General features: G+C 53.7%; 2 protein-coding genes across 7 annotated transcripts in view; one reads left to right on the forward strand and one right to left on the reverse strand.

Moving 5' to 3' along the window:
• BCORL1 (BCL6 corepressor like 1) overlaps window positions 1–2,796 on the forward strand; it is a 60,524-nt gene extending 57,728 nt beyond the window's left edge. For all 3 annotated transcript variants that reach the window (XM_019956124.2, XM_019956126.2, XM_019956127.2), the window contains one exon: window positions 541–2,796. In XM_019956124.2, coding sequence (XP_019811683.2) covers window positions 541–823 — 283 coding nt within the window. In that variant the 3' untranslated portion in view covers window positions 824–2,796. The remainder of the gene's footprint in view (window positions 1–540) is intronic.
• Window positions 2,797–6,523: 3,727 nt separating this feature from the next.
• ELF4 (E74 like ETS transcription factor 4) overlaps window positions 6,524–26,317 on the reverse strand; it is a 39,832-nt gene continuing 20,038 nt past the window's right edge. For 2 of the 4 annotated variants that reach the window (XM_019956022.2, XM_070784041.1), the window contains exons 2-9: window positions 20,889–21,168; window positions 16,598–16,769; window positions 16,107–16,199; window positions 14,298–14,489; window positions 13,436–13,519; window positions 13,155–13,347; window positions 12,113–12,490; window positions 6,524–11,285 (exon numbers count right to left, since the gene is read on the reverse strand). In XM_019956022.2, coding sequence (XP_019811581.2) covers window positions 10,481–11,285; window positions 12,113–12,490; window positions 13,155–13,347; window positions 13,436–13,519; window positions 14,298–14,489; window positions 16,107–16,199; window positions 16,598–16,769; window positions 20,889–20,960 — 1,989 coding nt within the window. In that variant the 5' untranslated portion in view covers window positions 20,961–21,168 and the 3' untranslated portion in view covers window positions 6,524–10,480. The other 2 variants (XM_070784042.1, XM_070784043.1) reach the window with 2 other exon arrangements.

Genomic DNA, 26,317 nt, shown 5'->3' on the forward strand with positions numbered 1-26,317 from the left:
AGCTGCAGCCCTGCAGAAACGATGGTGCTGCCGCTGGAGAAAAAACTTGTCTAATGCATTCCAGAGCCAAAGAGAAATGCCTTTTGGATTACCCGCAGTTTAGGCCTTTCTCCACGGCTCCCCCTCTGCTGGGGAAGATCTTGGAGAAGAAGGAGGCAGGGGAAGCAGGGGTGAGACAAGCAAAGGGAAACCAGACAGGCTGGCAGGGCTTTCTGGGGGGCAGAACTGGTCCCCACAGAGGGTAAATTCCAGGTCACCTGGGCTGCAAAGGCTGGGACGCCTGCTCAGGGTTTATGGTTCTGGAAGGACCAGTTCCCCCCTATTCCCACTTTTTGGAAGGGGTCAGTCATGGGTTGAGGGCTTGCCATTGAGCTAAAAGCCCGGGGCCTGCCAGCGTAGGGGACAGGAGAAAATTGTCACCTCTGCGACACCCAAGCAGTCAGGGGCTTAGCGGAGGGGTAGCCAGGCCAGCGCCCAGTGCCCGCCCCCCACCCTGTCTCTTCTGCCCCCTCCCTTAACTCTCATTCTTGCCTTTTCCAGGCCCTGCAACTGGTTTCTCTTTACCGACGTCCTGAAGAGGCTGAAGCTTTCCTCAAGGATCTTTCAGGCTCGGTTCCCGCACTTTGAAATCGCCACCTTGCCCAAGGCTGAGTTCTACCGGCAAGTGGCCTCCAGTCAGCTGCTGACCCCCGCCGAGAGGCCTGGAGGCGTGGATGGCACCTCTGCCCCGGGCTCCTCTGAGACTGTGGAGCTGGTGCGGTACGAGGTGGAGCTGCTTCGGCTCCTAGGGTCCGAGGTAGAGTTCCAGCCTTGGAACAGTTGACCGGGAAAACAGCCCCTCCCTTTTCTTCTTTCTCCTCCCAAGTTCACCCCTCCCCCACCTCCCATGTTTTTCCCCCACCGAGCACCAGACTGCAGAAAGAGGCAATAATATGGACCAACAAGAAGCCGCCTTATCGATGCCAGCATTAGTGACTGGATTTTTTTTTTTTTGGTTACAGTTAGTTCTCATCTCCCTGTCATCGTCATTGTTGTTGTGGTTGGTGATGGGGGTGGAAAGTTGAACTCCACGTCTGAGGACAAGAGGTCCCAGGGGTGGTGGGAGGTGGCGCCAGGGTCCCTTGGACTGGCCTCCTTGTGTGTGACCAAGACCAAACCCGGGGCCCTGGGTGGCCACGGCCTGTCCGGAAGAGAAATGAGAAAAGCCCGAATCTCTGAGCGCCCCCTCCGTTCCCCTGTGTTCTTTTGTCTTCCATAGTATTTATTTTATTAGTATTTAATTTGTATTGTTTCATTGGTTTCTGATAAGTCTGTATCACTGTGACGATTTGAGACAACTTGTTGTATTGAGGGACTTTCTTCACCTCCTTTCTTTGTCTTTCTTGATCAAGCTCTGAAGCTGTTTCCTCCCTCTGAAAAAGTTACTCCCAGGATTTTTTCCACCACTGGGGAGGAGGCAGGGAAGGGTGGGGGCCATTGACTTGTAAAAGTAATGAAGGTGGTTGGTGCTGGCCCAGGCCTGGGGGGTTGGGGGTGAATCCTGAGGCTTCGGTGCTCACCCCTCCCCCAATCCCACCCCCGACCCCCGTTCACCCCCCTGCCCTTTGCAGCAGCCCTGCTGTTTGGAGATGCTTGTTTACTGAGGGAGGGGAGGATTGTGGGAGTAAGGGGTTATTAATAAGTTACTCTAATGGAGAGTTGAGAATGGGTCTTGAAGGATAAGGTCACCTCCTCCTCACCGTCCTCACTGCCCTCAGAGTGCACAATATAGGTTTGTTCCCACAGTTTCTTCCCCTGCACCCCTGGCCACCCTACCCCACCCGGGCCTTGCCCTCCCTGGATACTGAGCCTCTCAGCTCCCTCTTACCCTTGTCCCCATCTCTCCTCCTTGCCTTTGAAGCATCCCTTTCTCTTCTCTCTGTCCTCAGCTCCTTCTCCCTCTGCTCCCCCCCCCCCCCCCGCCCAGTTCTCCTTTGGAATTTCCAGAGGGCTCTGGGATTTGCTGCCAGATGTTGAACCCAGGCCTCAGCTGTTTCCTAGGTGAGGGCAGGAGACTGGTCTCCTGCGGCCCGGCCCTACCAGGTCTCCCTCTCAGCGCTGGGTTTGTTGGTGGAGAGAGAGAAGGAGGGGTTTGGGCTGCTTCCTTGCCCCAGCCCCCTCTGTGGCATTGTCTTTCCCACTCTTGTTCTTATTTTTCTACCAATTGCTATTTTTCCGAACAATCCTTGTAGAGAGTATGTACCATCCAAAAGCAGGAGGGCCTCCCTACGGCCGGCTCTGGTTGGAGATGGTACAGTTTTATTGTACAGGTGCTAAAACAACAACAACAAAAGAAGAAAATGGAAAAAAAAAAAAGACAAAAAAAAGGCAAAAAAAAAAAAAAAGCCAGTTTGAGGATGGGACAATCTGTTCTCCGGAGACTCCTGACCCTCGCAGGAGGATTGTTGGTTATTTTCTTTGTATTGTGTTTGTTCTTTGTTCCCAGGGGGAAGTTCTAGGCCCCCTTCTGTAGGACTGCTACCCACCTCCACCATACTGCCCAGTTGGTTTTGAACAGTTGTTCTCCCTTTTAAAAAAAAAAAAAAATATATATATATATATATATATATAAAGTTGAGGGGTTTTTTGGGTTTAATTTTCTGGTTTTGTTGGGGTTCATGGTATTGTGTGGTTTATTTTATGTTTGCCTTTACTTTTTTGCATTTGGGTGTGTATTTTGGCTGCCCTTTATGTTTCATTTTAAGCAACTGGCTGTGGAGTCAAAAACACTTGCATACTGAAAAACCTGTGTCAGGGCTTCTGTCTCCTGTCTCTTTTCTCTGCTCCCCGAATTGGCTTTTCTGTAGTTAAAAAAAGATGGGTATCCTTATGAAGTCAGTGAGGGAAGCCCTCACCCTGCTTTGCAGTTTGGGGTCCTTATCAGCACAGCAACTGAGAGCAGGTAGAGTGACCAGTGAGGATTTGGGTCACCTTGGCAAGATTTGGAAAGGAAAGGCAGGTACAAATCCTGGGGAGAAGTGAGTACCTGCGTCAGTTTGGTAGGCTGCGTAGGGGTGCCCCTGCACATGTGCACACATCGCTCAATCCCCAGAGGAGTGTGGTCAGAGGGAGGGGCCCTCTTTGAGGTGGCTGTGAGGGATGATCCTCTTTAACTCAAGGAAATCACCTGCCTGCCAGCACTGTTTCCTGCCCTGTGTGAGCAGCAGACTTCATGGTCTTGTTACTCACTGCCCTCACTGTCTTGCCGGTGTCCCCTCTGCCCCCCTACATAGTGCAGACCTTCCATGGTTCTGCTTTCCTAAGACCCACCAGCTTTGGAGGCAAGATGCCCATCCTAGACTTTACAACTTTTCTCCCTTCTTCTGAAAACCAGCAGTAGAAAGTATGATTGTGACTTGTGACTGCTGGCTCCAGAATGAGCCTGTTACTGTTTGAAGGGAAGGGGATGTCTGTAGGTCTGGGATGAGGCCCTTGTAAGCTATGCTCTTGGGATCTCTCACTGTGGCTGCCGTGTCTGGAGAGCCATGTCATGTACCAGCCAGGGGGTCTGTCTGTCTGGCCAACAGGAATCCAGCCATCCTGCCCCAGGAGTGACCCCTGAGTTGCTCAGATGGAGGAGCAGCATTAATCCTCCCAATTGGCTTTCATTCCCCACCTCCTGATCCTGAGGCCTCGAGGCTTCCCAAACAACACCTGAGGCCACGTGGTGAATGCGAGGATCCAGCTAAGCCCAGGATGCTTTGGGAGCTCAGCTGGATGGGCTAGGGCACAGAGGTGGTCAGAAGTAATGCCTAATTGACAAGTAGCAAAATGGGAATTGGGGTGGCAGGGAGGAACCCTTGAACTAAGGGGACATCTGAGCACAGGCTTGGAGACAAAGAAGAAGGGTAGTATGTGCAGGAAACTACAACTCCAGTCTCACTGCAGCTGGAAGGTACAGGTGGGGAAGGAGAGTGTAGGAGCCCTGCCAGCCATGCCAAGGAGTATGGCTTTGACTTTTGCCTGAGGTGATGGGGAACCATGAGAACTCTAAACCAGGTAGTGACAGAGGTTTTTCCTTTTTCTTTTAATACATTGGTAAAATATGTTGGAGGTAGGACAGGCAGAGGGAGGGGAAAAGGTGATTGCCTGATTCAGAACAAAGGATGAAGGGAGAGCTTTAGGGGTATAAGGATTTCCATTTAGAGCAGGATGGAGATGCAGTGGGCAAAGTCAGAGTGATTGCAAAGGAATAGGTGATGGTCCTTTGCGACTCCTGGACAGCCCTGGGCGTTTGAGTGTGTGGGCTTGCACACACCCCTTTATTTCTCTGGAGAAAGGAAGTGAGTTGAAAGCCACACCAAACAGCAGTTTCTTATTTCCTTGCTTTTGGGCTCCCTTCTCCACACCTTTCCTGGAGCCTTCTCACTGCTCTTCTGCCAGAGTGGGAAGACCAAAAATGGAGGAATGGGGGGTGAATCCCATAAAGCAGGAGATGAGTTTGCATTCCCGGGTTCGGACTGGGGAGAGGACGATCACCTCTTATTAAATGATCTAATCCTTTTCAGTGCGGTCTCAGGGAAAGAGCTAGCCCACCACTTCCCACCTAGGCTTATAGCGGGTGAGAGAGAACCTAGTATTTCGAGCCTTCATTATTCCATCTGCCAAATGGGGCCCAATTTACCGCCAATGGAAGAGAAACATACTGAGTAACCATGGCTGTTTAGCTGAAGTTAGTTCCTCCGACATGCTGAGGTCGCAAGCCTACAGTTGATGGTCTTACCAGAGTGCTTCTCTTTGAGGTGCTGGGTTCAGAGGGAGGCTCTCGGAGTCTCCATACTCCGAGAAAGGACGATCCGCTTTCACTGCAGCCCTATTTGGGTTGCGGGAGGGCGGCGAATTGGGCGGCAAACTCCTGCCCCTTGCATACTTTAACCCACGACGGGGAAGACTGCTGGGCATTTTATTGTGTCCCATTCCTGCTCTGGTGGCTCAGACGGTAAAGCGTCTGCCTACAATGCGGGAGACCCGGGTTCAATCCCTGCGTCGGGAAGATCTGGAGAAGGAAATGGCAACCCACTCCAGTATTCTTGCCTGGAAAATCCCATGGGCGGAGGAGCCTGGTAGGCTACAGTCCATGGGGTCACAAAGAGTCGGACACGACTGAGCGACTTCACGTTCACGTTCCCTGCTAAGACAAGTGCGTGTATGTGTTTAGGGAGGACGGAGTCCGCCCCAAGGGCAGTCTGCTTAGCAGCCAGCGGGAGGCGCCAAGTGCTCGGGCCTTCTGGACCCCGCCATGGGGCGGGGCGGGGCGGGTTCCACGTGTTCCCCTGGACCACGGGTTTCCCCGGTGAGGCGGACTGGCAAGCCGCAGCGTTGGGCAACCGGGCTCGGATGCCTCCCGGGCCGCGCGCTGGTCCCCCGTAGCTCAGGGTCTCGCCACGGGCGGTTGGGGCCCTCCGCGGGCAGAAGGCTGTCGCGGGCGCCTCAATTGCTCTCCGATTTCAAGGTTGAAAGCGGCGCTGCGTGTATCTGTAGCTAAAGGCAGGCTGCGGTGGGAGGTGGGCCAGGCCGGGAGCCCTGCGGCTGGTGGCTGCGGCCCGGGCTCACTCCCGCCACCCGGGAGAGAGTGCAGGCCGGCAACCGAGGCCAGGCCCGCCGCGTGCTCACCTGCTGGTCCTGGAGGCTACGGGTAGGGGGCGACGGGGGCGGGGCCAGGGCGCGACCGGCCAATGGGGAGAGGCTATTCGACTGTTAAATTCCCCCTGGAACGTGGAGGGGGAGGGGGCTGAGGGGAAAGTTCCAAGTTCCCGAGAAATGGAAGGCCTGCTTGGGAACCAGAGCCGCCCAGGGACAGTTTGGGGCACAGAGTCAGGATAGAGGGACAGGAAGATGCCGGCTGCGGCCGCATCAGCCGGGAGCGGCAGGCCCCGCCCTGACCGCCTCTCCCTTCCCGGGCTCCGCTGGGCCACACGCCCGCCTGCGCTGGCTCCATAGCGCCACCTGCTGGACTCCGGCCGCGCGCCTGGCGTGCCGAGGCCGAGGCTCTCAAAGGACCGACCGCGTTGGCCTCCCTGGCCTGGGATGGCTGGGGAATGAGTTCACTCACTTCGGATCCAGCGGCTTTGGAGCCGGAGGCAACCGCCTCTTTAAAAATACATGATGGGGTCAGAGGAACGACGATCGTGAGAATCACTTCTTGTTCTGTCCCTCCTACCGGGGCTGACATTTCCACCACTCAAGTGACATTTCCACCCAGGTATGAGGAAATAGCGATGAGTCTGTCCCAGGAAGAAGGCAGCAGCGAAGGGCAGTTCAGAGCCGCCCCGGGCACCTAGTGACAGCAAGGCACTGCTGGAAGCAGCCTTGGGCTCCTGTTGTCCTGGGGTGGCCGCAGACATGGGCAAGGGAGGCAGCTGCCTGCCATGCTCTATGAGGGGTCGAAAGCCGTGGGAGGCCCCGTGTGGGTGTCCTTTCCCGGCCTCTCTGGCCTGCCTTAGTATAGCGCTGGAATCTCATGATTAGAAACAGGACCCATTCATTCTTTTAATAAACATTTATTGAGCACCTACTGTGTGCCAGGCACTGTGCTAGGCGCTGGGGATACATCAGTGACTAACACACAGTCCCTGTCCTTGAGGAGCTCACAGTCTATTGGAGGGGAAACATACATAAACACATAGCTAAGGCGCTACCATGTGCTAAGTGCTACAATAAGAGGTATATACAAAGTGCTGTGGGAGCTCAGAGGAGGGAGTAATGCATCAGCTGTTGGGGGTGAGGAGCCAGTCTCTTGACTCCATCAGACTATTGCAAAGGCAGGGGTGCTGTTGCTACACGACCCTGGTTGAAATGAACCTTTCTCCTGAGGCTCTCCTCTAGCCCTCTCCCATAACTACATCAGCACAGGTTAGTTTATCAGCTTAGCTAATTTAACACTTTGAATAGGAAAGAAACTGGACAGGGAAGTTTCTTGAGAGGCAGGGGATGTTCAAAGTAGTAACAACTCTTGGGTGCTAAGGCCAGGGGTGGGGTGGGGGTACCATGAGGGCACTGAGCCAGGGAGGGCCGGCCCTGGGCAGTGGAGCACCCGGGGTGAGTGTCTGTGCAGAGGGGAGGTCGGAGGTCACCTACCTCACTTTGGTCCCCCTCTCTCCCCAGCTCAATCAGTAACCGTCCGTTGACGCTCACTAGATGCTTCGTAGTGTGCCCTGCTACGGGCGACAGTCCCACTCCCCTCAGAAGGTAACACACTAACTGGGGAGACTACATAAGTCCAGGCCATTGAAGATTTAAGTAACAGTTTGTCATTATTATAGAGGCGATGTCACAGGCTGCTCACAGTCAGTTACCAAAGAATGGCACTTGCAACATATTTCGAATGAACTCACTTAAGGGTAGGCTGGTCTGGGGAGGCAGTGTCTATGAACTGAGCCTTGAAGGATGGGTATAATTTGATGAGTACTAGCGGGGTGGGACGGAGAAGGCAATGGCACCCCACTCCAGTACTCTTGCCTGGAAAATCCCATGGATGGAGGAGCCTGGTAGGCTGCAGTCCATGGGGTCGCATAAGCTTAACTGGACATGACTGAAGTGACTTAGCAGCAGCAGCAGCAGCGGGGTAGGAAGAGCATTGTGGTTGAGCAGAAGCAAGAAAAGTAAAAGTACAGAGGGAGGCAACTCCAACAGAAGCAGGTGCAAAGGTTAGTGAATCCATCCGTTTGACTGGAGCAATACAAGGGGTCAGGGGAGCAGTGGGAGGTGAATGGGGAAGTAGGCTAGGACGTGATGGTAAAGTGCAAAATACTCCTGGAACAACTGCCCTGAGCCATCAAGTGCTCCCAAATCCCTCCTCCAGGACCCCTGGATTGCCTTGTGAGTCAGACAATAAAGGGTTAATGCCCAGCCACTAAGAACAGATTGGAAGTTAAGGATTTTGAGTATTACCCCCATTTGTAGGCAGTGAGAAGCCCCAGGAGACTTTTTGGCAGAGGAAGAATAGAGCTGGTGCCCTGGCAGGTTGGAGGGGGTGACTCAGATCACACTGGGGGACTGCTGATATGTCCAGGGAAAGGGATAAGCTCTGGGGGAGGCTGAACAAGGCTGGAGGCTCTCTTCAACTGTGGAAGAATGGCTGGATTGGAGAGACGTGGCAAACCACACCGGACTTGAGGCAACGAGTAAGGGTCAGGGTCAAGTGAATGTGGCCAGCAGATGGCTCTGAAATGTCAAGCTTAGAAGGTCAGGACAATAACAGAAATAGGCAAGTCATGACAGCCTTTTTGTCTGGAATGGTTTTGTGTGTTGGAAGACTTCCAAAAATCCATTTTTGATAGAGGGACAATCTTTGAGGGTCTGACAATCATCTAGGTAGAACTATCCAGGAGAAATGTGAGCCAGAAGCTGAGAAGAGTAGGGGCTGGGCCTCTAGATTCCATACCCAACCTGAAGAGCCTCACTGGAGCCAGGAGGATGGCTGAGGCTCGTGGGGTGCCCACAGTGAATGTAGATGTGGATCTAGAAAGGGCACAGAGAGGGTGACAGAGGAAGGGGAAGTAGTGTCATGTGCTGTGAGGACTTACAAGGGGCCAAGAACTATGAAGAAGAAATTTGACATCATCTCCAGGGTATCAGTGACTTCAGATGAAGAGTTCTATGGGGTTCAGGTGAGGAGGCAGGGCCACTCCTAACCCATGTGGCACCTTTGTGTAAAGTTGTTTTCAAAGGTGACCCTTTCTCAAGATGTTTTGCTCTCCACCACCAGGAAGCTGTCATCATAAGCTGATTTTATTAGAAAAAGGGACATTAATGCCAAGTGCTGGAGACATGTAAGAAATATACCCGCACAACCATACATGGTTCCCTCCCAGGGTGGAGAAGGGGGAGAACAAGAGGTGACAGAGCATGATAATGGGCTTGGCAGTGACCAGAAGGAGAGAGAGAGAAGGGCAACCAGGGGAGGTAGTGAGATCAAGTGGCTGGTTTTGTGTCAAGGACACAGCAAGGGTCCTGAGGCACCAATTCACAGTAACCACATTTACCAGATCCTATCGCTGTTTCTGAGGCTGACATAGTAGAGCTCTCAGCCTTGCTCCCAAACCTGGCAGGAGAGACAAAGGCAAATTCACAGAAGAGAGAGGGGAGGGGATCAAGGCCCCCTGCCGAGGGGTGGACTTTAAGAGATAACTGGCTGACCCCCTTCTCAGAAAGAGGAAAGGTGGAAGGAAGGCATGCGGAAGGACAGAAAGGACAGGAGCTCACAGGTTCAGGCCCCATCTTCGTGGAGGAGGAGTCAGGGTGAAGTGAGAAGGCTGGCCGTCAAGGACCTCGGCCCACTGGAGGAGGTCTACTGCAGCCATAGAGGGAGTGGGTACGTGGGCAGATCTGTGAGGGGAATAGAAAGCAGGCTGACCAGCAAGGAGGCACGAGCAGGGACGGAGGCAGACCCCGAGCATGTGGTTACCCGACGTCCCCTGCACCGCCTGCCAGCAATGGATGGCAGGGGCGAAATTAACCAAGACGGAAGCCAGGATTTGGGATGCAGAGCAGGGTGGCCGTGAAGGCTAGAATTACAGCCCAAGCCCTGGGTGCAAACATCCATTATTTAGCCCCCTTCCCCTGGGGACCTTGTGGCTGAGTCTAACCCTGGAGGGGCACAAAACACTCTGGGGAGATTAAGGATTTGGCCTGCTAGCAAATGACTGGTGGGCAATGAGGCTGAGCCCAAGAAGACCTCGGTCTAGCCTGTGGGGCTGCTCCACAGGGCTGAATTCCTTCCCTCTCTTCAGGGTTTTATCCCACATGGCTTTCTCCTTGTCCCCTACAATTCCGTCTTCCCCAACAAACACACCCATCAAAGCTCTCCTCCCCAGACCTACCCCAGCTCTGTGACATCTCTCCAGATTTGGGGGCTCAAACCTGTACCCCATAGTCTCAGAACAAATCTTGGCTTGTACAAAGGGAACTGGAGAATGCTTTCCCTCCAAACAAAAAACTCCCCATCTCTGTGGCTGACCTCCAGAGAGACACACACCCTTGAAGACCTCACAGCTACACCCCCATCCTCACCAAAGAAGACGCACAAGTACACACAAATACATACAGAGATATTCACATATGGCATAGTAAATACTCTGCGGAGGGAACGAAGATGGTGGAATACAGCCAGGTAAAAAGACTCTTCTCATGAAGCCCCTACCCCAGCCCTGGTTACAAACATCTCAGGTTTGCCTCCATCAGGAAGTCAGCCCATTACCCCGACAAGAGCATATCCCCTAGTACTCTTAAAAGCCATGGTCTGACACCAGGGATGCTCCAACTGGGCCTGTCTTGGCCATGGTGACACCAAGCAGGGGTGGCATGGGGGTCTGGTGTATTGACACCCTGCTGAAATGTAAGGGCTGGTGTACTACTTCAGTCAGTCTCTCTTAGAGGAAGTCCGTGTACAAATGCTGCTCAACTTTGCCTGGCAGTCACATTTCCCCCTGACCCCCTTCATTTACATGTCATGAGGCTCCATCTTAATGAGGGAAGTGGGGTTGAATGGGGAGATGGAGGCTGGGGTTGGGGATCTAGTCAGCAGGCTCCCAGGTGTGCTTACATTAGGCTCAGCCGTAAACAGGGACCCTGAGCTCGAGGAGAGCTCAAGTTCAGCCACTGGGGTCAGCCCAACAGTGGGGCGGCTGGGAGGAGACAAAGTCTGGTTTCCCAGAAGGCTCGGATTGTGGGAAGCCCTTGAAACTACCTGGCTTGGAAGTGGCTGAAGGTGAGCCTGCTCCCTCAGGAGTTCCCTGAGGGTCTCTTCAGAAACCAGCAGGCCCTCCATGGGGGCCCCAGTCATCATGCCCTGCACATAGGACGAGGGCCTCAGTGGCCCCTCCTTGACCCCAGGGGCTGTGGTGGCACCGGAAGTTCTGATGAAGGCCGCAATGACAGTCCCAGGGGCCTGAGAGCTGGGCCCCGCTGGGCCAGCTCCCATGACTGAGGGTGGTGCCGGATTGGTCGGACGGTTGGCCCCAGCCAGAAGCTGGGGGAGGCCGCTGAGAATCAGCGGAGCCCCTGGTGCTGCCACCTGGTTCTCTTGGAAACTGGTGTTCAGGGGGAAGGAGGTCTGCAGAGTGAAGGTGTCCTTGAAGGTGGAAGCAGGTGGAACACTCTGGAGAACAAGCTGGGTTGAAGCAGTAGTACTGGCAGGAGGCCCGTTGGTCAGCACTGTGGTCAGCGGGATGGTCTGCAGGGTCAGGGCCGAGCCCGACCTGACGGGGGCCACTCCTAGGTGGATGCTGCTGGGCACGGCAGAAGTACTGAGGAGAAGCAGAAAGCACATTTGGTTCAGGGAGGAGGTGTGGAAGGAGGGCACTGGGGGAATGGGGCAGAAGGTGTTTCAGCCACTGTTTGTTGGGCCCTTAGCTTGGGTCAGGGATCATTTAAATGGTTCGCATGTGGGATCTCACTCCATCTTCTGATCAGCCCATGAGTTGAATAAGATTAACAATCTGATTTTCCTGCATGAGGAAAGAGGCACAGAGAGGTTATGTAACTTGCCCTAGACCACACAGCCAGCAACAGGGACACACCTAGGCTTTCTGCCTCCAGAGACTGTGTTCATCACCACTGCAGTGCACTGACATCCCTCTTCAGAAGAGCATCCCCGTGGCCCACATCAGCATAGTAACAGGTACACACGTATAACCCAGACAAAGGCCAAACTTTTCAGGGAAAATTGGAGGGACCTTAGTGTGGACAATTAGTAACAAGAGCTTTCCTGGTGGGCTTGGTAGGGCCTGAGGAAGGCAGAATGGCACGTTCTCTGTTACCCCTTTTCTGGAGTAGAGGAGACTTGTGGGGATGTGCCCAGGAGAGGAGGTTCTTGAGGAGCACCCTGGGGTAACAGGAGTAGCCCCAGCTGGCAACAGAAGATGCCCCAGGTCAAGGACTGGCTTGGCCATTTGTTATTTTGGTGTGTGACCTCAGTCAAGTCACCTTTCCCTCTTTTAAGCCACGAGTGTCCCACTGGATTCCCAGGGATGCTGTGAGGGTCCCAGGAGTCAGAGACAGAGCACAACTTTGCAAGAAGCTGAAAATGTCCCCATCCCTAGGGGAAGACTTAGAACGACCTGGGCGCCCTTACCTCACAGCTTTGGTGACTTTGGCCTGGCTCTCTGGTGGAGAGACAAGCATGGCGGAGGTAGTGGGGATCTCTTCGTCTATAGACAGTCCCAATTCCAGACTCGCAGATGGCTGGAGACCAACGTGCTGCACCTTCGGCTTTTCCCAGGAAGTGTCACCCTTGCCCTGCGGGGCAGCTCTAGACGAGACCCGGGAACTGGCTCTCCGGGAGCTGCCACCAGAGGAGGTGGAGGGAGCAGAGGCCTGAGGGGATGTGGCTGTGACCTCGCTTCTCTCATCCTCGTCTTCGATCACCACCAGGTCCTTGGGCATCTCCTTAAACTGGTACACCAGCCTCTGCCCTTCCACTTTGGCCAGGATGCCTCGTTGGTAGTAATATCTGGGTGAAGAGCAGGGAGTGTCAGGGACATAGTGCCCTCCAGGACCGGTGGGGGGATGCAGATGGGCGCCCTGAGCAAGGGAAGGGACACTTTGGACTTAGAAGGCTTTTATGAAGTTTCTGAGATCTCCCTCTGACGACTCAAAGGGTCCATGAAAGGGGATTTCCAATGCTGACCCTCATGCTGCTTTGGGGCAGAGGATGGGGTGAGTGAAGGATGGGAGGGGGTGGAGGATGGGGGTTCAGCCATCCCCCAGCCTGAGAGACCGACTGTGGGTAAGTCAGACCCATCTTCCTTGGTCCCTGGCTTGCAGAATGTGAAGGAAGCCCTTCTTGGGGATGGGGAGGCCCTGAAATTCTCTTTCCACTCTAAAAAGAGAAAAGGCTAGGACAGAAACACAAGAAGAGGACTGTCCCTCCCAGATAGGACCTGGGAAACGGGCTGGGGGGTAAGCAAACGGGAGAGTCACAGGAGACTTGTGGGGATGGGCCCAGGAATTTGCGCCTCAGAAGAGTGTCTAGGTGACCCATGCAGGAGGAGCAAGGTACTTACTCATCACCCACAAAGAGCCTGATCTTTCCAGGGAAAGTTGGAGGCCCCTTAGCGAGGGGCTCCTGGGACAGAGGAAGAAGCTTGGGGACCCCTCCGGGCAGGGGCTCCTACCTGAGTGCCCGGCCCATCGTCTCATAGTTCATGTCAGGCTTGTTCTTCTGCTTCCCCCACAGCTTGGACACTGCCTTAGAATCCACCAGCTTGAAGATGCCTTTCTCTCGCTGGGTCCACTTGATGTACTTGGGGCAGGTGTTCCGGTCTTGCAGAAGTGCGAGGAGGAATTCCCACAGGTAGATGGTGCTGCCTGCAGAGCAGCAGGGTGGTGATGGGGTGCCCAGACCCCACCCACCCCTGCCGGCTCCCTTCCCACCTCACCCGCCTCCCTGCTGTACCTTTGCCATCCTTCGATTTCTTCCGAATAGGGATGCTGAGGTCAGTGACAGGTGAGGTACTGCGGTTGCCCTTGGTCTTCCGGACTGAGGGTGGGGGGAAGGTGGGAGTGAGCTGAGGCTACAGGGCAGGGCTCCCGAGACAGAGGGCCCAGGCGCTTACCAACTGAGGGGCACCCGGCGACAAGGAAGAGGCATCGCACTCAGGTAGCTCCACCCCCCAAGGGCCCTCCTGCATTTCAGGCCCCAAACAATGAGGGGCCACGGAGTGCTTGCCAATGAGTCACCTTTAGAAGCACAGAATCTGCCTTGCCTAATTTTTGAAACAAAATGGCATCTGAAGGTGTGCCTGTTGTGCAGATAAGTGTGGCACCAGGCTTTGGTTGCCACACTGACACGGCAGTATCGACCAGCCATCATCTGAGTAAATCAATAACATGGGGCTTGGGAAAGCCCAAAGTCCTCTACCATATACGGTCTCGGCTCCGTAAGCTCTAAGAAGGAAGCTAAGAGCAGAGGCAGAGGCCCCCAGAGGGCAGGAACTGGCCAGGGGGCCAAGGCTGGTGTCTGAACACTCAGTGCAGGATTTAATCCACTGAGGTCATGGGCTTGCTAATAAGCATTTACATATCTGCTGGGCAGACAGGAGTAGCCTGGAAAATGTCAGGCTTTAGGCAAGCTACCTGATGAGGCCCGGCTTTCCAGAAGGGAGGACTTTCCATCTGTCTCTGCCACACCAGAGAGCTATGCTCTGAACATGTCTGTAAAGCATGGGACTCACCTCTAGCCGTGGTCTCCCTGAGCCCTCTCCTACTGCCCAGCCCCTTGAGGAAACACACACACACTCTCTCCCCCCCTATCTTACTTCTCTTCTTGGATTTTCCAGTCTTCTTAGCGCTCTCTTCTCTGGGGACCTTCTCCTCCAGACAGTTCTCCTCCTGGTCACCAGTGTTACCAGCCCTGTTCAGGGCGTCGGGCTCAGAGACAGGAAACAGGTAGTTGGGCAGTGTCATGGCTGGAGCAGGGTCTGGCTCTGGAAGCATTTCGGAGGTGCTGACTGCAAGAAGAAAGGCCTGAGGTGGCATGGGTCCAGGGCACGGTAGGAGTGTGGTCTCCCCGTGCTCAAGAGAACAGTGGGTTCCTGGGGGGTGGGGGTGGGGGCGAAGCGTCATTCCCCACAGCCCCAGACACAGGACACACCTGAAAATGCCTCCTGTGTCTCACGGCACGAGGAGAGGAAACATCTGCAGAGCTGTGGGCACAAGCTGGCCCCAATCACAGCATGCACATGTGCAGCCCGCCGCTGGTGGTGGGAAGTTCCAGGTGACACCCGGGGAAAGGGCCACCTTCATTTAGTCGTCTACTCATTTTACAAGCAGAAGGGCCCTTAGACTTCGTTTAGCCCTGATGAGGAGACTGAGACCCAGAGATGGCAGGGCATGTGCCCAGGGTCACACAGCAACTTGGTCACACATGCCTGGTATGTGAGGGTCCTCAGTAAATATCTGTTGAATCCTGAGTGAAAATTAGTGCCAGAGGTGGGATGAGGAATTGGAACCTGCAGCTTCATGGCTTTTTTGCCACCCTGTATCCCAGCACCTCCTTCGAAGGTCAGTTGGAGCCAGGAATCTTCCTGTAGAGTCATGGCAGATGCCTGGATGGGGGTATTTGCTGGGGGAAGAGCCTGCCTCAGGGGCCATCGCAGGAGGTAGGGGCCAACCTCCTAGAACAGGGAAGGGATGAGGAGGCTCCAGCCCGGTACATTTCTAACTAAGCCGCATCTGGCACAGTCATCCTGGGAGCTCAGCGAGACAGCAGAGCGGCCTGACGTTACCCTGGCCAATAGCATTCTGCCTTAAACAAGGAAGTTCTGACACATGCTACACGTGGACGGACCAATAAGCCAGTCCCCGCAAAAAACAAATACTGTATACTTCAGCTCATCTGAGGCCCCAAGAGGAGTCAAATTCATTGAGATATAAAGTAGAGTGGTGGTGGCCAGGGGCTGAGGGGAAGGGGGAATAAGGAGTTAGTGTTTCATGGGAACAGACTTCAGGTTTTGCAAAATGCAGAGTTCTGGAGAGGATGATGGTGGCTGCACAACATAACAAATGTACTTAATACCACAGACCCGAACACTGAAAGATGGTTAAGGTGGTTCATTTTATGTTATGTGTAGTTTGTTGTTCAGTCGCTCAGCCATGTCTGACTCTTTGTGACCCTATGGACTATATAGCTCACCAGGCTCCTCTGTCCATGGGATTCTCCAAGCAAGAATACTGGAGTGGGTTGCCATTTCCTCCTCCAGGGGATCTTCCTGACCCAGGGGTCAAAACCTGTGTCTCCTGCATTAGGAGGCAGATTCTTTACCACCAAGCCACCAGGGAAGCCCTATGCGTATTTTACTGTAATTTAAAAATTGGAAAAAATAACCAGTCAACCTGGTTATTTTTATAAAGAGTTACAAAAAGTCACTCCATCTTCTTCCTCATCCGCAGGGGCCATTCTGCCCCATCCCACTCCACTCACAGCTCAAGAGCATGTTAACAGGTATAGGGTGGTGTGGGTGCATTAGCCGGCACACACAGGCCCCTGAGAGTCCAATACACAGATGTGATACTTTAAAATGGAATTTTGTGTTGCCGCGAGTTGAGGCGCCACAGTTCAAACTCACAGATCTGCTTGTCATCCAGGATGTTGTTAGGAGACTCGACGTTGAGCAAGACTTCAGGGGTTGACACGGTTTGTGAGGTGGTTTCATTGTCATCTGGTGCCAGGTTCCATGGTTGGGAGAGAAGAAAATTCCCTCAGGACATAGGGCAGTGGGTGCCGCCAGAACGAGGCTAAGGAGCCCAGGGGCAGCCGGGAAGGTAGCAGCGTGCCTCCCACCCTGATTCTCCACCTTTCTCTACACCCATCCCAGCAGAGGTGGTCTCCCCTCACTCTTCCACTGCATCTCAGGAGATCATGGATCCATTTAGGTGGCTTTCTCCTCTCTACAGTGGTACTACCTTCTGCTTATCCTAGTCACCCCGTCTAATTTCCAACTACTGGGGGCCTTGCTCCTGGCTGCATGGGGTCACGAGAAGCCTCTGTGGGCTACTGTTACCTGAAGACAGAACCCCTCCCTCCTCCACACCTTCCCTGCCCAGGAAGGAAACAGACCTGCCAGCAAAAAACTGCCCTCCAAGATCTGATCCTGTGTCATGCATAATGTCCCATCTGTTATGATGCCATTGTGAACGTCATCCAGCTCCAGGCCTGAGTACAGATGCAGTAATTCGGGGTAGGGAACTTGCTCCACAATCACAGCTGGAAACACGGAGGGATCTTCTAGCTACGGAGAAGACAGCGATCCGGTTCAAGGCCCACCCGCCTCTCCCAGGAAGCCCTCCATACCAGAATCTGGCCCTTCTTGCAATTCCTAACTCTTGGATCCCTCAGGGGCTGTCCTTTGTAGGGCATGACATTGCTCTGGGTCCAAACTCACTAGTGGGGTCTTTATTGGTAGAAATGGGTTAGCTCTGTACCACCTTCACTCAACCAAGGGCAGGCAGTTTTAACTGGTTACAGCTATGGGTTAAGCTGTGGCCAGGGTTAGTTAGGCTCATTCTGAAACCAGTGGGAAAGGATTTGTCAATGTCAAGGGCAAGGGGCTCAATCTACAGCCAGCTGAGGGACTCAACCTACGCTCAGGGTTGGGTACCAGGGTGAAGGGCTCAGATCATGAACATCTTAGGGCTCAGTTTGTGATGAGAGTAGGAATGAAGATGGAAGAACAGAGGAATTAGAGACATAGAAAGTTAAGGGCTGGGAATTCCCTGGTGCTCCAGTGATTAAGGATCCACCCTAGTCGGGCAACTAAGCCCTCGAGCTTTAGAGCCCATGCACCACAACTAAGGCCTGATGCAGCCAAATAAATAAAACAAAATTAATCTTTTTTTTTTTTTTTTTAAAGGTAAGGGCCTGGATGGGGGAGAGGGTTCCGATTTCTGGCTTGATTTGGTGGGCGCATGGGGGTACTGTTCTTGTTAAGGGGGAAGCCAGAAGGAAGAGGAGCAGGTTTTTGGAGAAAGATAAGGGAGCAAGTGTCTGAATATGGTCAGTTGGAGGTACCACTGAGATATTTAAAATGGAGATACCTATGAAGGAGTCAAAAATATGTATCCATGAGCTCATCACTGAGAGTGGGTAAAATCATCAGGATGAGAATTTGACCCCCAGAGGACATAGTTATTCTAAAATCAAACAAAGGTAAATTTTAAAAATAAGTGTGATTCCAACTGTTGTTTAAAAATTATAGAAGGAAATGTACTGGAATGTTCATAAGAATTATATTTTGGTTGTGGGACTGCAGGTGATTTTTTTTTCCCTTTCTACTTTTCTGAATTTTCTTTCATGGGGCTATTAATTCTTTCTTCATGAAAAAGGAATGAGAATGCTCAGTTTTACCTAATGTTCCTGAAGGATCCAGAAGAATAAAAAATGATGAAACTGCCTTTGTGTTTGGCTGCTGGCCAGTCACCTGGCTAGAGCAGTTTCAGGGGAGTGCTGGGGTCTCAGAGAGGACGGATGGACGGAGACAGGCAGGTGGGTATAGTGATTAAGGCCAGAGTTTAGAGCTGTCTGTGGGCTTCCCTGGTGGCTCAGAGGGTAAAGTGTCTGCCTGCAATGCAGGACACCTGGGTTCGATCCCTGGGTCAGGAAGATCCCCTGGAGAAGGAAATGGCAACCCACTCCAGTACTCTTGCCTGGAAAATCCCATGGACAGAGAAGCCTGGTAGACTATAGTCTATGGGATCCCAAAGAGTGGGACACAACTGAGCGACTCCACAACTTCACTTCACTTTAGAGCTGTCTGTCCAACACAGTAGCCGCTAGCCACTGGTGACTATTTAAATGTAAATATAAAGTTTTTCAAGATTAAAATTCAGTCCTTCAGTTGCATCAGCCATAGTTCAAGTGCTCCATAGCCACATGGCCCCATACTGGACAGGACAAATCTAGTGAAATTGCTCAGTCATGTCCAACTCTTTGTGATCCCATGGACTGTAGCCCACCAGACTCCTCCGTCCATGGAATTTTCCAGGCAAGAGTACTGAAGTGGGTTGCCATTTCCTTCTCCAGGGGATCTTCCCGACCAAGGGATTGAACCCAATTCTCTCATATTGCAGGCAGACGCTTTACCGTCTGAGCCACCAGGGAAACTAAGAGCACTTCTAGAATATCAGAAAACTCTACTGGACCATGCTGATCTAGAGCCAGACTGCCTGGGTCTGAGACCAAATTCTGCCATTTATGAGCAGTGTGATCTTGGGCAATATACCTTTCTGTGCATCTGTTTCCTCCTTTATAAAACTGGGGTGATCATATTATTGACCACATATGGTTGTTTAAATGGATCAATGTACATAAAGCACTTAGAACAGAGTCTGACATACAGTAGGTTCTGATTATGTGCTTTAGGCATCAGGGACTCCGAGGAGACTATTGTAGTGTTAGTCGTTCAGTCATGGCTGACTCTTTGTGACCCCATGGACTGTAGCCCACCAGGTTCCTCTGTCCATGGAATTCGCCAGGCAAGAATACTGGAGTGGGTTGTCATGCACTTCTCCAAGGGATCTTCCCAACCCAGGGATCAAACCCAGGTCCTGCTTTAAAGGTGGATTCTTTACCATCTGAACCACCAGGGAAGCCCCCTAGGAGACTGGTAACATTTAATTTCTTAACCTGGGTGGTGAGTTAATGAGTGTTAATTTTATAGTTATTCTTAAAAAATATATATTTTCAGATTCTTTTCAATTACAGGTTATCTGTTTTATATTCATACTGTATTTTGCAACAAAAAGTGTATCCTAAAAACAGTGAGAGAAGGGAGGTGAGAACGTAAACCCAGATGATGGAGGTCACACTGGGGAGAAGAACAGCGCTAAGGAGGCGGTATGTTAAAGAGGTGGGCAGAAGGGAGGGAGGGTTTCTCTTAGGGTTAGGGGGACATGAAGATGTTCTAGGTTGAGGAGAGGTCTGCGAGGTGTGAAAGACACAAGAGAGAGAGGAGGTGAAGGATGGTGTGAGGTCTGGAAGGCAGCAGGAGAGAAGAGATTAAGCCCCAGGGTAGGTGTTGTCCTTGGAAGGAAGAGGGCCACTTCTTTCTCCCAGGCCAGCAGAAAGGAAATAAGAACAGGTGATGTTGTTGCTAAGAGGGAGGGAGGAGGGAAAGTGAGGGCATCCTTGGCTTTGAGCTCCTCTGTGGATTGGAGAAGAGGCTGTCTCAGAGGGTGGAGGGGCAGCTGTGGGTTCAGGAGGTAAGAACAGCTTCTATGAAGAGCAGCTTCTAGGAAGAATAGAAAGAATTGCTGAGTGGTCTAGAAACAAGTAAAAGATGACTAGCCACACTGAGAACCCAGGTAAGGTTAGATTTTTCTTCCCTTGTTTCAGGAGGCTAGGCATGCCAGAGGTGTTGGATAAACTGAGCCACTTCAGGTTAACATCTAGCAGGACAGAAAGCACCGTGTGCTCCAAGACCACTAGGGGGCAGCCTTTGGCTGGTCACTAGAGATGGGACGAAGTTTCCTGTCCTCACAGGGATCTGAGAGAGACCGCATCAGAACTAGGCTGGGGTGCCCTTGGAGATGATCCAGCTGGGTCTCCTCTTGATGAAGATGGGGAGATGGCAGCCAGGTAGGGCAGGGGACAGGTCTTGCCCAGGGGACACTGTGGCCACACTGGGATGAGAACTCAGGGCTTCGGACCACTAATCCCCCCTTCCTTCTGCAGTACCTGGCTGCCTCCTCTTCTCCAGTGTGTGGAAGGAGGGTGCTGGGCAAGGTATGGAGCAGCAGAGGCCTGAGTGCCAGAACTCTGTCCTAGTTCCCAATTTCCTCCGACCAGAGGACCCAATTTCCAGTTTATTCTGAATCCTTAGATGGTGGTTGAAAAGATGGTTATGGAAGGGCCTGACAACCATGCCAGGACAGGAGTCTGAAGGTGCCAGGGGATGGACTGTACCCTGCAGTGCCAGCTGGCATTTCTCCGTCCTACTGTGTGGTTGTCTCAGCACCTTTCTCACTGTGACATGGGGTGAAGTGGCCAGAGAACGCACACGGAGGTCAGTGTACACGTGTGCACTCAGCCCCCCGTTGCTGATTGACAGATCAGCTAGTGTGCATAGCAGCTACTTGGCTGACTTGGAAACTACGCGTGCCCTATAATTGCATGTTGGCCAAACCAGCTCACTAAGTGACCGCCCAATGACTACTGCCTGGCCACATGGGACTAGCTGATGGCACAGTCTGCCTGGCCCACAGCCGCCATGCCTTGAACCTAGTAGGTGCTTGATCAGTGTTTGCTGACTGGTAGCTAGCCAGCCGGCCAGCTTACTGGCTATCTGCCTGCCTGTCTTTATCTATCTGATCATCTGTGCCGGCTGACCAGGCTCTGTTCTCTGGGGCCATACCTGGTGGATGTCATCCATTCCGTTGCTTGCAAACTCAAAGATCAGGTCACTGGGCTGCAGGGCAACAGCCATGCTGTCTCCTCAGAGAGCTGACTGTGGGGCCTGCAGGGCCCACTGGAGCCGCGGTGTTTCCTTGATGAAAAGATGCTATTCAGATACCTTGAGCCTAGCACCTACTCCTTGAGTCACAGTACAATAGGGGCCGTAGAGAACTGGAGTAGGCGGTGGCCTAACCCAGGTTCAAGGCTGCATGCTGGGCTGGGCCAAGCACAGGAGCGACCTATGGAGAAGGGAGAGATGGGGCAGTGAGCCAGTCACCTTCCTTGGGTCCTGTTCCCAGGACAGACTGCCAGAAGAGGGACAGCAGGAAAAGGGGAAGACAGTGGGAACAGAAGGGCTGAGCCTTGGTGCCAGTCTGGGTCACGGGGACCTACACCTGAGCGGACCCCAAAGATACGTAGTCTCCCTCACTTACTGCCCCATGTGGACAAGATGAGACACAGCGAGACTTGGTGCACTCTCCACCCTGAAGATTAATCCCCAGGGTGTGGCCATAGGGGAAGCCAGGGCAGCCCAAGTGGCCTTGTGGATGGAGCGTGAAGAACCCTACAATTCCCTTGGCTGGGGAAAGGACCCCTGTGAAGGATCTGGGGTGGGGATATCTGGGTACACAGGATGGTCTTCTAGACTCTGCCTGACTTGGTCCACCTCGGGAGTAGGGGCCGCTTAGTTCTGAAGGGCAGACTCCACAGAGGAAGTGATCTCTCACTATAAGGGTTGTGTTGTCAGGGCCAGTGACAGCGGATGGCACTCTCAGACTCGGCCACGCCTCCAGAGAGCCTGATGTCAGAGGGCCGGGGGGGGCCACATGCCCTGCTCTAGTCACCACCCAGCCACCACCACCTGCTGGGGATGCCGGGCACAATGGCCTCTGTGCTGTATGTGGCTTGGGCTCTTGGTTTAGCTTTGGTTTCAGTTTCAAGAGTGAACTGTCACCCTGGGAGAGCCCCAGCTGGGGGAGGGGCCCACAGGAACCTTCCCCATCCTCCAGGGCCAGCTCAGGGCCCCCTTTTCCAGGAAATCTGTCTGCTGCAGCCCACACGTCTCTCCTCTCCCAGAATGCCTCTGGCACTCATAGCCTGCACCTCCGGCGCTCACATGGCACTGGGCCTCTGATTGTTTCCTGTGCTCCCTGCCCTTCTCAAGTCGTCGGCGCCGCACCCCGGCCTGGCTCCCAAAGCCCCAGCTCCCCTCCCACGCCCCTCCCACCAAAGCATTCTCAGCGTCTCCACCCTAACACTCAGGCTTCTCCATCTCCAGGTACCATGGCTCTGGCCTCGAGGGTTTGGCTTTGTGTGGTGTCCACATGTGTGTTGGTGTGGCAGGCCTATGATCAGCTTGGTTCAATCACGAGCACCTGAAGAACCAGCTCCATGCACCAGAGGAGCCACACACTAGACCCCTGCCTCCTTGGCACTCCTTTGCCAGTGCCAGGGTGGCAAAACCTCCTCCTGGCCCAGGAAGAAATGAGGAACTTCAGAGAGGGGCAAAGGGGAGGAAAGGGAGGGGGACCACGGATGACCCTCCCAGATGACCACTCTCCCCCACAGAAGACACCCAGGCCTCTTCCACTTCCTTTCCGTTAGCCCACAGGGCTGGCTCCGCCCTCTCCCCACCCCCACACTCACCCCCACACCTTGCCACCCACCCCCAACCAAAAAACTTTAAGTCATTCGAATCAACCTGGCAGGTCTGAGTTTCCCTTCGGGTGAACGAGAGGCCCAGCACAGCGAGGCTAGGATGGCCTTCCACCACGGACGCCCACCCCCACCCCACCTGCACATGACCCACGTGACCGGGTGTCTGTGGCCTCCCAGAGAGGCCTTCCAGGGCCATTTATGCTTGGAAGGTCTGTCTCCCCCAGCCAAAGCGCCCCAAGGCCTGCATTCCGCAGCTCCCGCCCTCCCACAGGCCGGCTGTCTGCCCCCAGGAAGCGTTCTCATACTAATCAAATGAAAGGTGATCACTTTCACCTAATCCCACTTTGTCTAAACATGAAACTCCTGTGTCTGCCCCTCTCCCTCCAAGGTCATTCCACCATGGCCTTTCCCTGCAGGTTTGCTCATCGCTCTGGCTTCTCTTCGCAGATCAGTGTTTGTGAAGTTTGTGAGCTCTCTGCCTGGGGAACTTCTGGGCGCCTTCCTTACCTCCCCCATTAGAAAGCAGCTTCGCTGAGGGCAGGGACGCTGGTGCTGCTCACTGATGAAGCTTAGCATGTGGTAGATGCCCAATGTGTGTTGGTGGAACGATCACATGAATGAATGACACTGGTCAATTGGTACCAGTGAGGTGGGGTGTGTTCTCTGGCCTGTGAGTATACGCATGTGTATGCTGGGTGTGGGGTGGGTGTCCAGTGGTCTAGCTTACAGGAAAGAGAGAAACTTGTGCCCTGTGTGTGTGCTATGTCTGTGTATTTTTGCACGGTAATTTACAACCAGGAGCGGGAGTTGGGGAGGGAGTTCCCTGTGGGTGTGCGAGCACACTGCAGATATATATGTATGTGCCGGGTGTGGGGACAAGTGCGTGAGAGCCTCTGTGTGTCAAAGGGCTTTGGTCCTGGTCGGGCCAGCAGAGCCACAAGCACAGTCGTTGGTTCCTCCTCCTCCAGGCCTGCCTTCATGAGAATGGCAAGCTCGAGCTAATACTAGCTGCTGCCGGCTGGCAGAGGCTGGCTGTGGTGAAGTGGGCTGGGGCGGGGCCTAGCGGCCACCACCACCCAGCCCCCTGACATGGAAAACTCAAAATCCTCTTGCTTCCCAGGGAGAGCATGCCAGAGCAGAATGTGTATGTGGCCCATGCATCCTAGGGGTGAGCCCCCAGGGCCCACTCTGCTAGGGGGGGTGTGGTAGGAGAGGGAAGGCAGCTCTGCACTAGACTGGATGGAGCCCTTAGCCATCAATGCAAAGAGAGATTTGAAATAAAAGAAAGGCAAATCCAGTTGCCTTCTTTAAGTATCAGCATATCTCAGTATCCAAATTCAGGATTCTTCAAGTCTGAAGCTAAGGTGAACTGTGTGTGTGTGTGTGTGTGTGTGTGTGTGTGTGTGTGTGTAGGGCGGGATTGGCTGTCCTACTCTCTTGGTCAAGGCTAAGAAAACTCTCCCTTCACCCTTATGGAACCTTCCAGTCCAGAAGGTTTCACCCTTCCCCCTTCAGATGTTTGAGGATTTGAAAGTGAGAGGTGGGGAGCAGTCATTTGCATGTTCACTCACTCTCCCCCAAGTCCCTCAAAATAACCTCCCTCTCCCAGGAACCTGAAACCAAAGAAGCCACCAGCACAGAAGGCCCGCCCTGCTGGAGGCCAGAGAGGCCCACACAGGGGCTCCCCTCTCTGGCGTCCTCAGAGACGCTCTGGAACACAGATTCAGCTGCCCAGAGGCCTGGACACTGCCTTATCGGTGAGTGGGGGGCTAGGGAGGTCCACAAGGACCCTGGGCTCACCTGGTAACCCGTAGTAACTGGTGCTGAGATCCTCCCACCCCACCCCTTCATTGCAAAGCTCAAAGCTGGCTCCAGTCAAAGTCCACGCCCAGAGTGGCAAGAGTTCTGCTCCCTTTGAGGCCACTGCAGTATCCCTGGCTCCCAGGGCCTGTCTTGCTTGGGCTGAAAGCAAAGCCTCTGTGAGAGCATATGGCTGGCCCCAGCTACTGAACGTGTGTGTGTGAACGTGTGTGTGCAGGCACACCACAGGAGGGAGCAAGCAAGCGAGGGCGCCCACATCCCGGGCTTGCAAATGCACACCTCTGGCTCTCTGTGGTTGTGACTGCATTTCAAAACCAAAATAGCAAAATAGAAGTGGTTTGGGCTGTTTCTGCGTCATCACAGCTGGGCCCCCTTCAGACCCTCTCTGGGGCTGTCACTGGAACACGTCAAGCGGTGTCCAGCACTCACCCATTGGGGCCTCCTCCACAGGAAACAGCCCCAATGTGAAAGCCACGTCCGCAGTCTCCGTGGAGCAAGTTTAAATCTACAGCCGCTCAGCCGAGCCAATGGCTCTCACAGAATCGCTAATAACACCCGTGGCATTTTCACACACGCCAGCAAACATGGGGGCCAGATGGTCAGCCAGCCCCGCAGAGCAGCGTTCTCACGTTCCTCGTCCTCTCACAGCCAGCCCTCACTCCTGAAATACCCCGTCCTCCCTGAAACCTTTCTGGAATTCTCTGGAAAGGAAGTGACAATTTCCTTCATGCCATTTCCCACTCCCTCAACACCCCTCCCCCACAACCACAAACAAAGTGGAAACTACCCCAGGAATAGCTGTACCCTCCACTTAAAAACAGCCCCTCCTCCGGCTAATAGTCATCAAGCAGCATATTTGCACGCGGCACCACGTGATCAGTGGCGTGTGTTTAAGAGACAGAAGTTCAGACCCAGGGGTCCAGTCTGTAGCCATGGACCAAGCAGAAGTAGCCCAAGTGTGGGACTCCCCTACAATCTTGGTCCAACTAGGGCTGGACTCCAATCAGCCAGCCGAACCCCCCTCCTTGAGCAAAATGCCCAGTGAAGGGGGCCTTGCCACAGCGATTTTGTCAGCTTCTTCTCCTCTATTCCTGCCTTCTACCACCCCCTCCATCTGAGATGAAATCAGGAAGAGGGAGGGAAAAAAATAAATGTTTTGCAAGCTCTGTTGATTGGGGTTTCTCTGTGCTCATTTACAAGAAACCCAGTTTCCTTCCTTGGCCCTCGGTCACTGCCTGATTCCTTGTAGGGTTTGTCAGAGCTCTCACGGTGGGGCAGGCCTGGAGCTCTTCTCCCACTGTCCCTGCCCTTTCTCAGCTGCAAGCTTGCTCCTGCCTTCCCAGCCCCACAGCTGGCCCCATGGAGGGGCAGTTAAGGCTCCAGGCTGCAAGCACAGTGACGCATGCTCCTCTTTCTCCAGGAGACCCACCAGCCTTCTCCCGGCTGCATCCCAACAAGAGGTGGGCCCACAGAGAAGTCAGCCATCTTTCTGAGCTGTGCTTTCTGTCATCCTTAAAGTGGGTGAGGGCTGAGGGGAATCCAGGCCTAGTAGGGGCTCACCAGCCTGTCTTGGGTGAATGAAGATGGTGGTGGGAAAGTGCTTTGAAAATTAAAACACACTCATTCAGATGACAAGTTCCAGGTGACCTCCCAGAGACCAAAGGGGACTGGGGACCCCATTAAGCTCCCAGAAGTGCCCCCATGGCTCTAGAACATAGGGTGGGCTGCAGGCTGCCAGCTGTCGCCTTGGAGGGGGCTGGCTCCTTTGCTAAGGTTGGGGGCCTTGCAGGAGGGACAGGCAGCTGTGGTTGGAGGGGTGCTCCCAGTCCCCTGTCCTCACCACCTCCACCCGGCCCCAGCCCTCTGGGTTGTGGTTATGTGGCAAGAAGAGCACTACAGAAGCCCCAG

This window comes from Bos indicus, chromosome X, assembly GCF_029378745.1.
Source record: "Bos indicus isolate NIAB-ARS_2022 breed Sahiwal x Tharparkar chromosome X, NIAB-ARS_B.indTharparkar_mat_pri_1.0, whole genome shotgun sequence".
Taxonomy (NCBI): Eukaryota; Metazoa; Chordata; class Mammalia; order Artiodactyla; family Bovidae; genus Bos; species Bos indicus.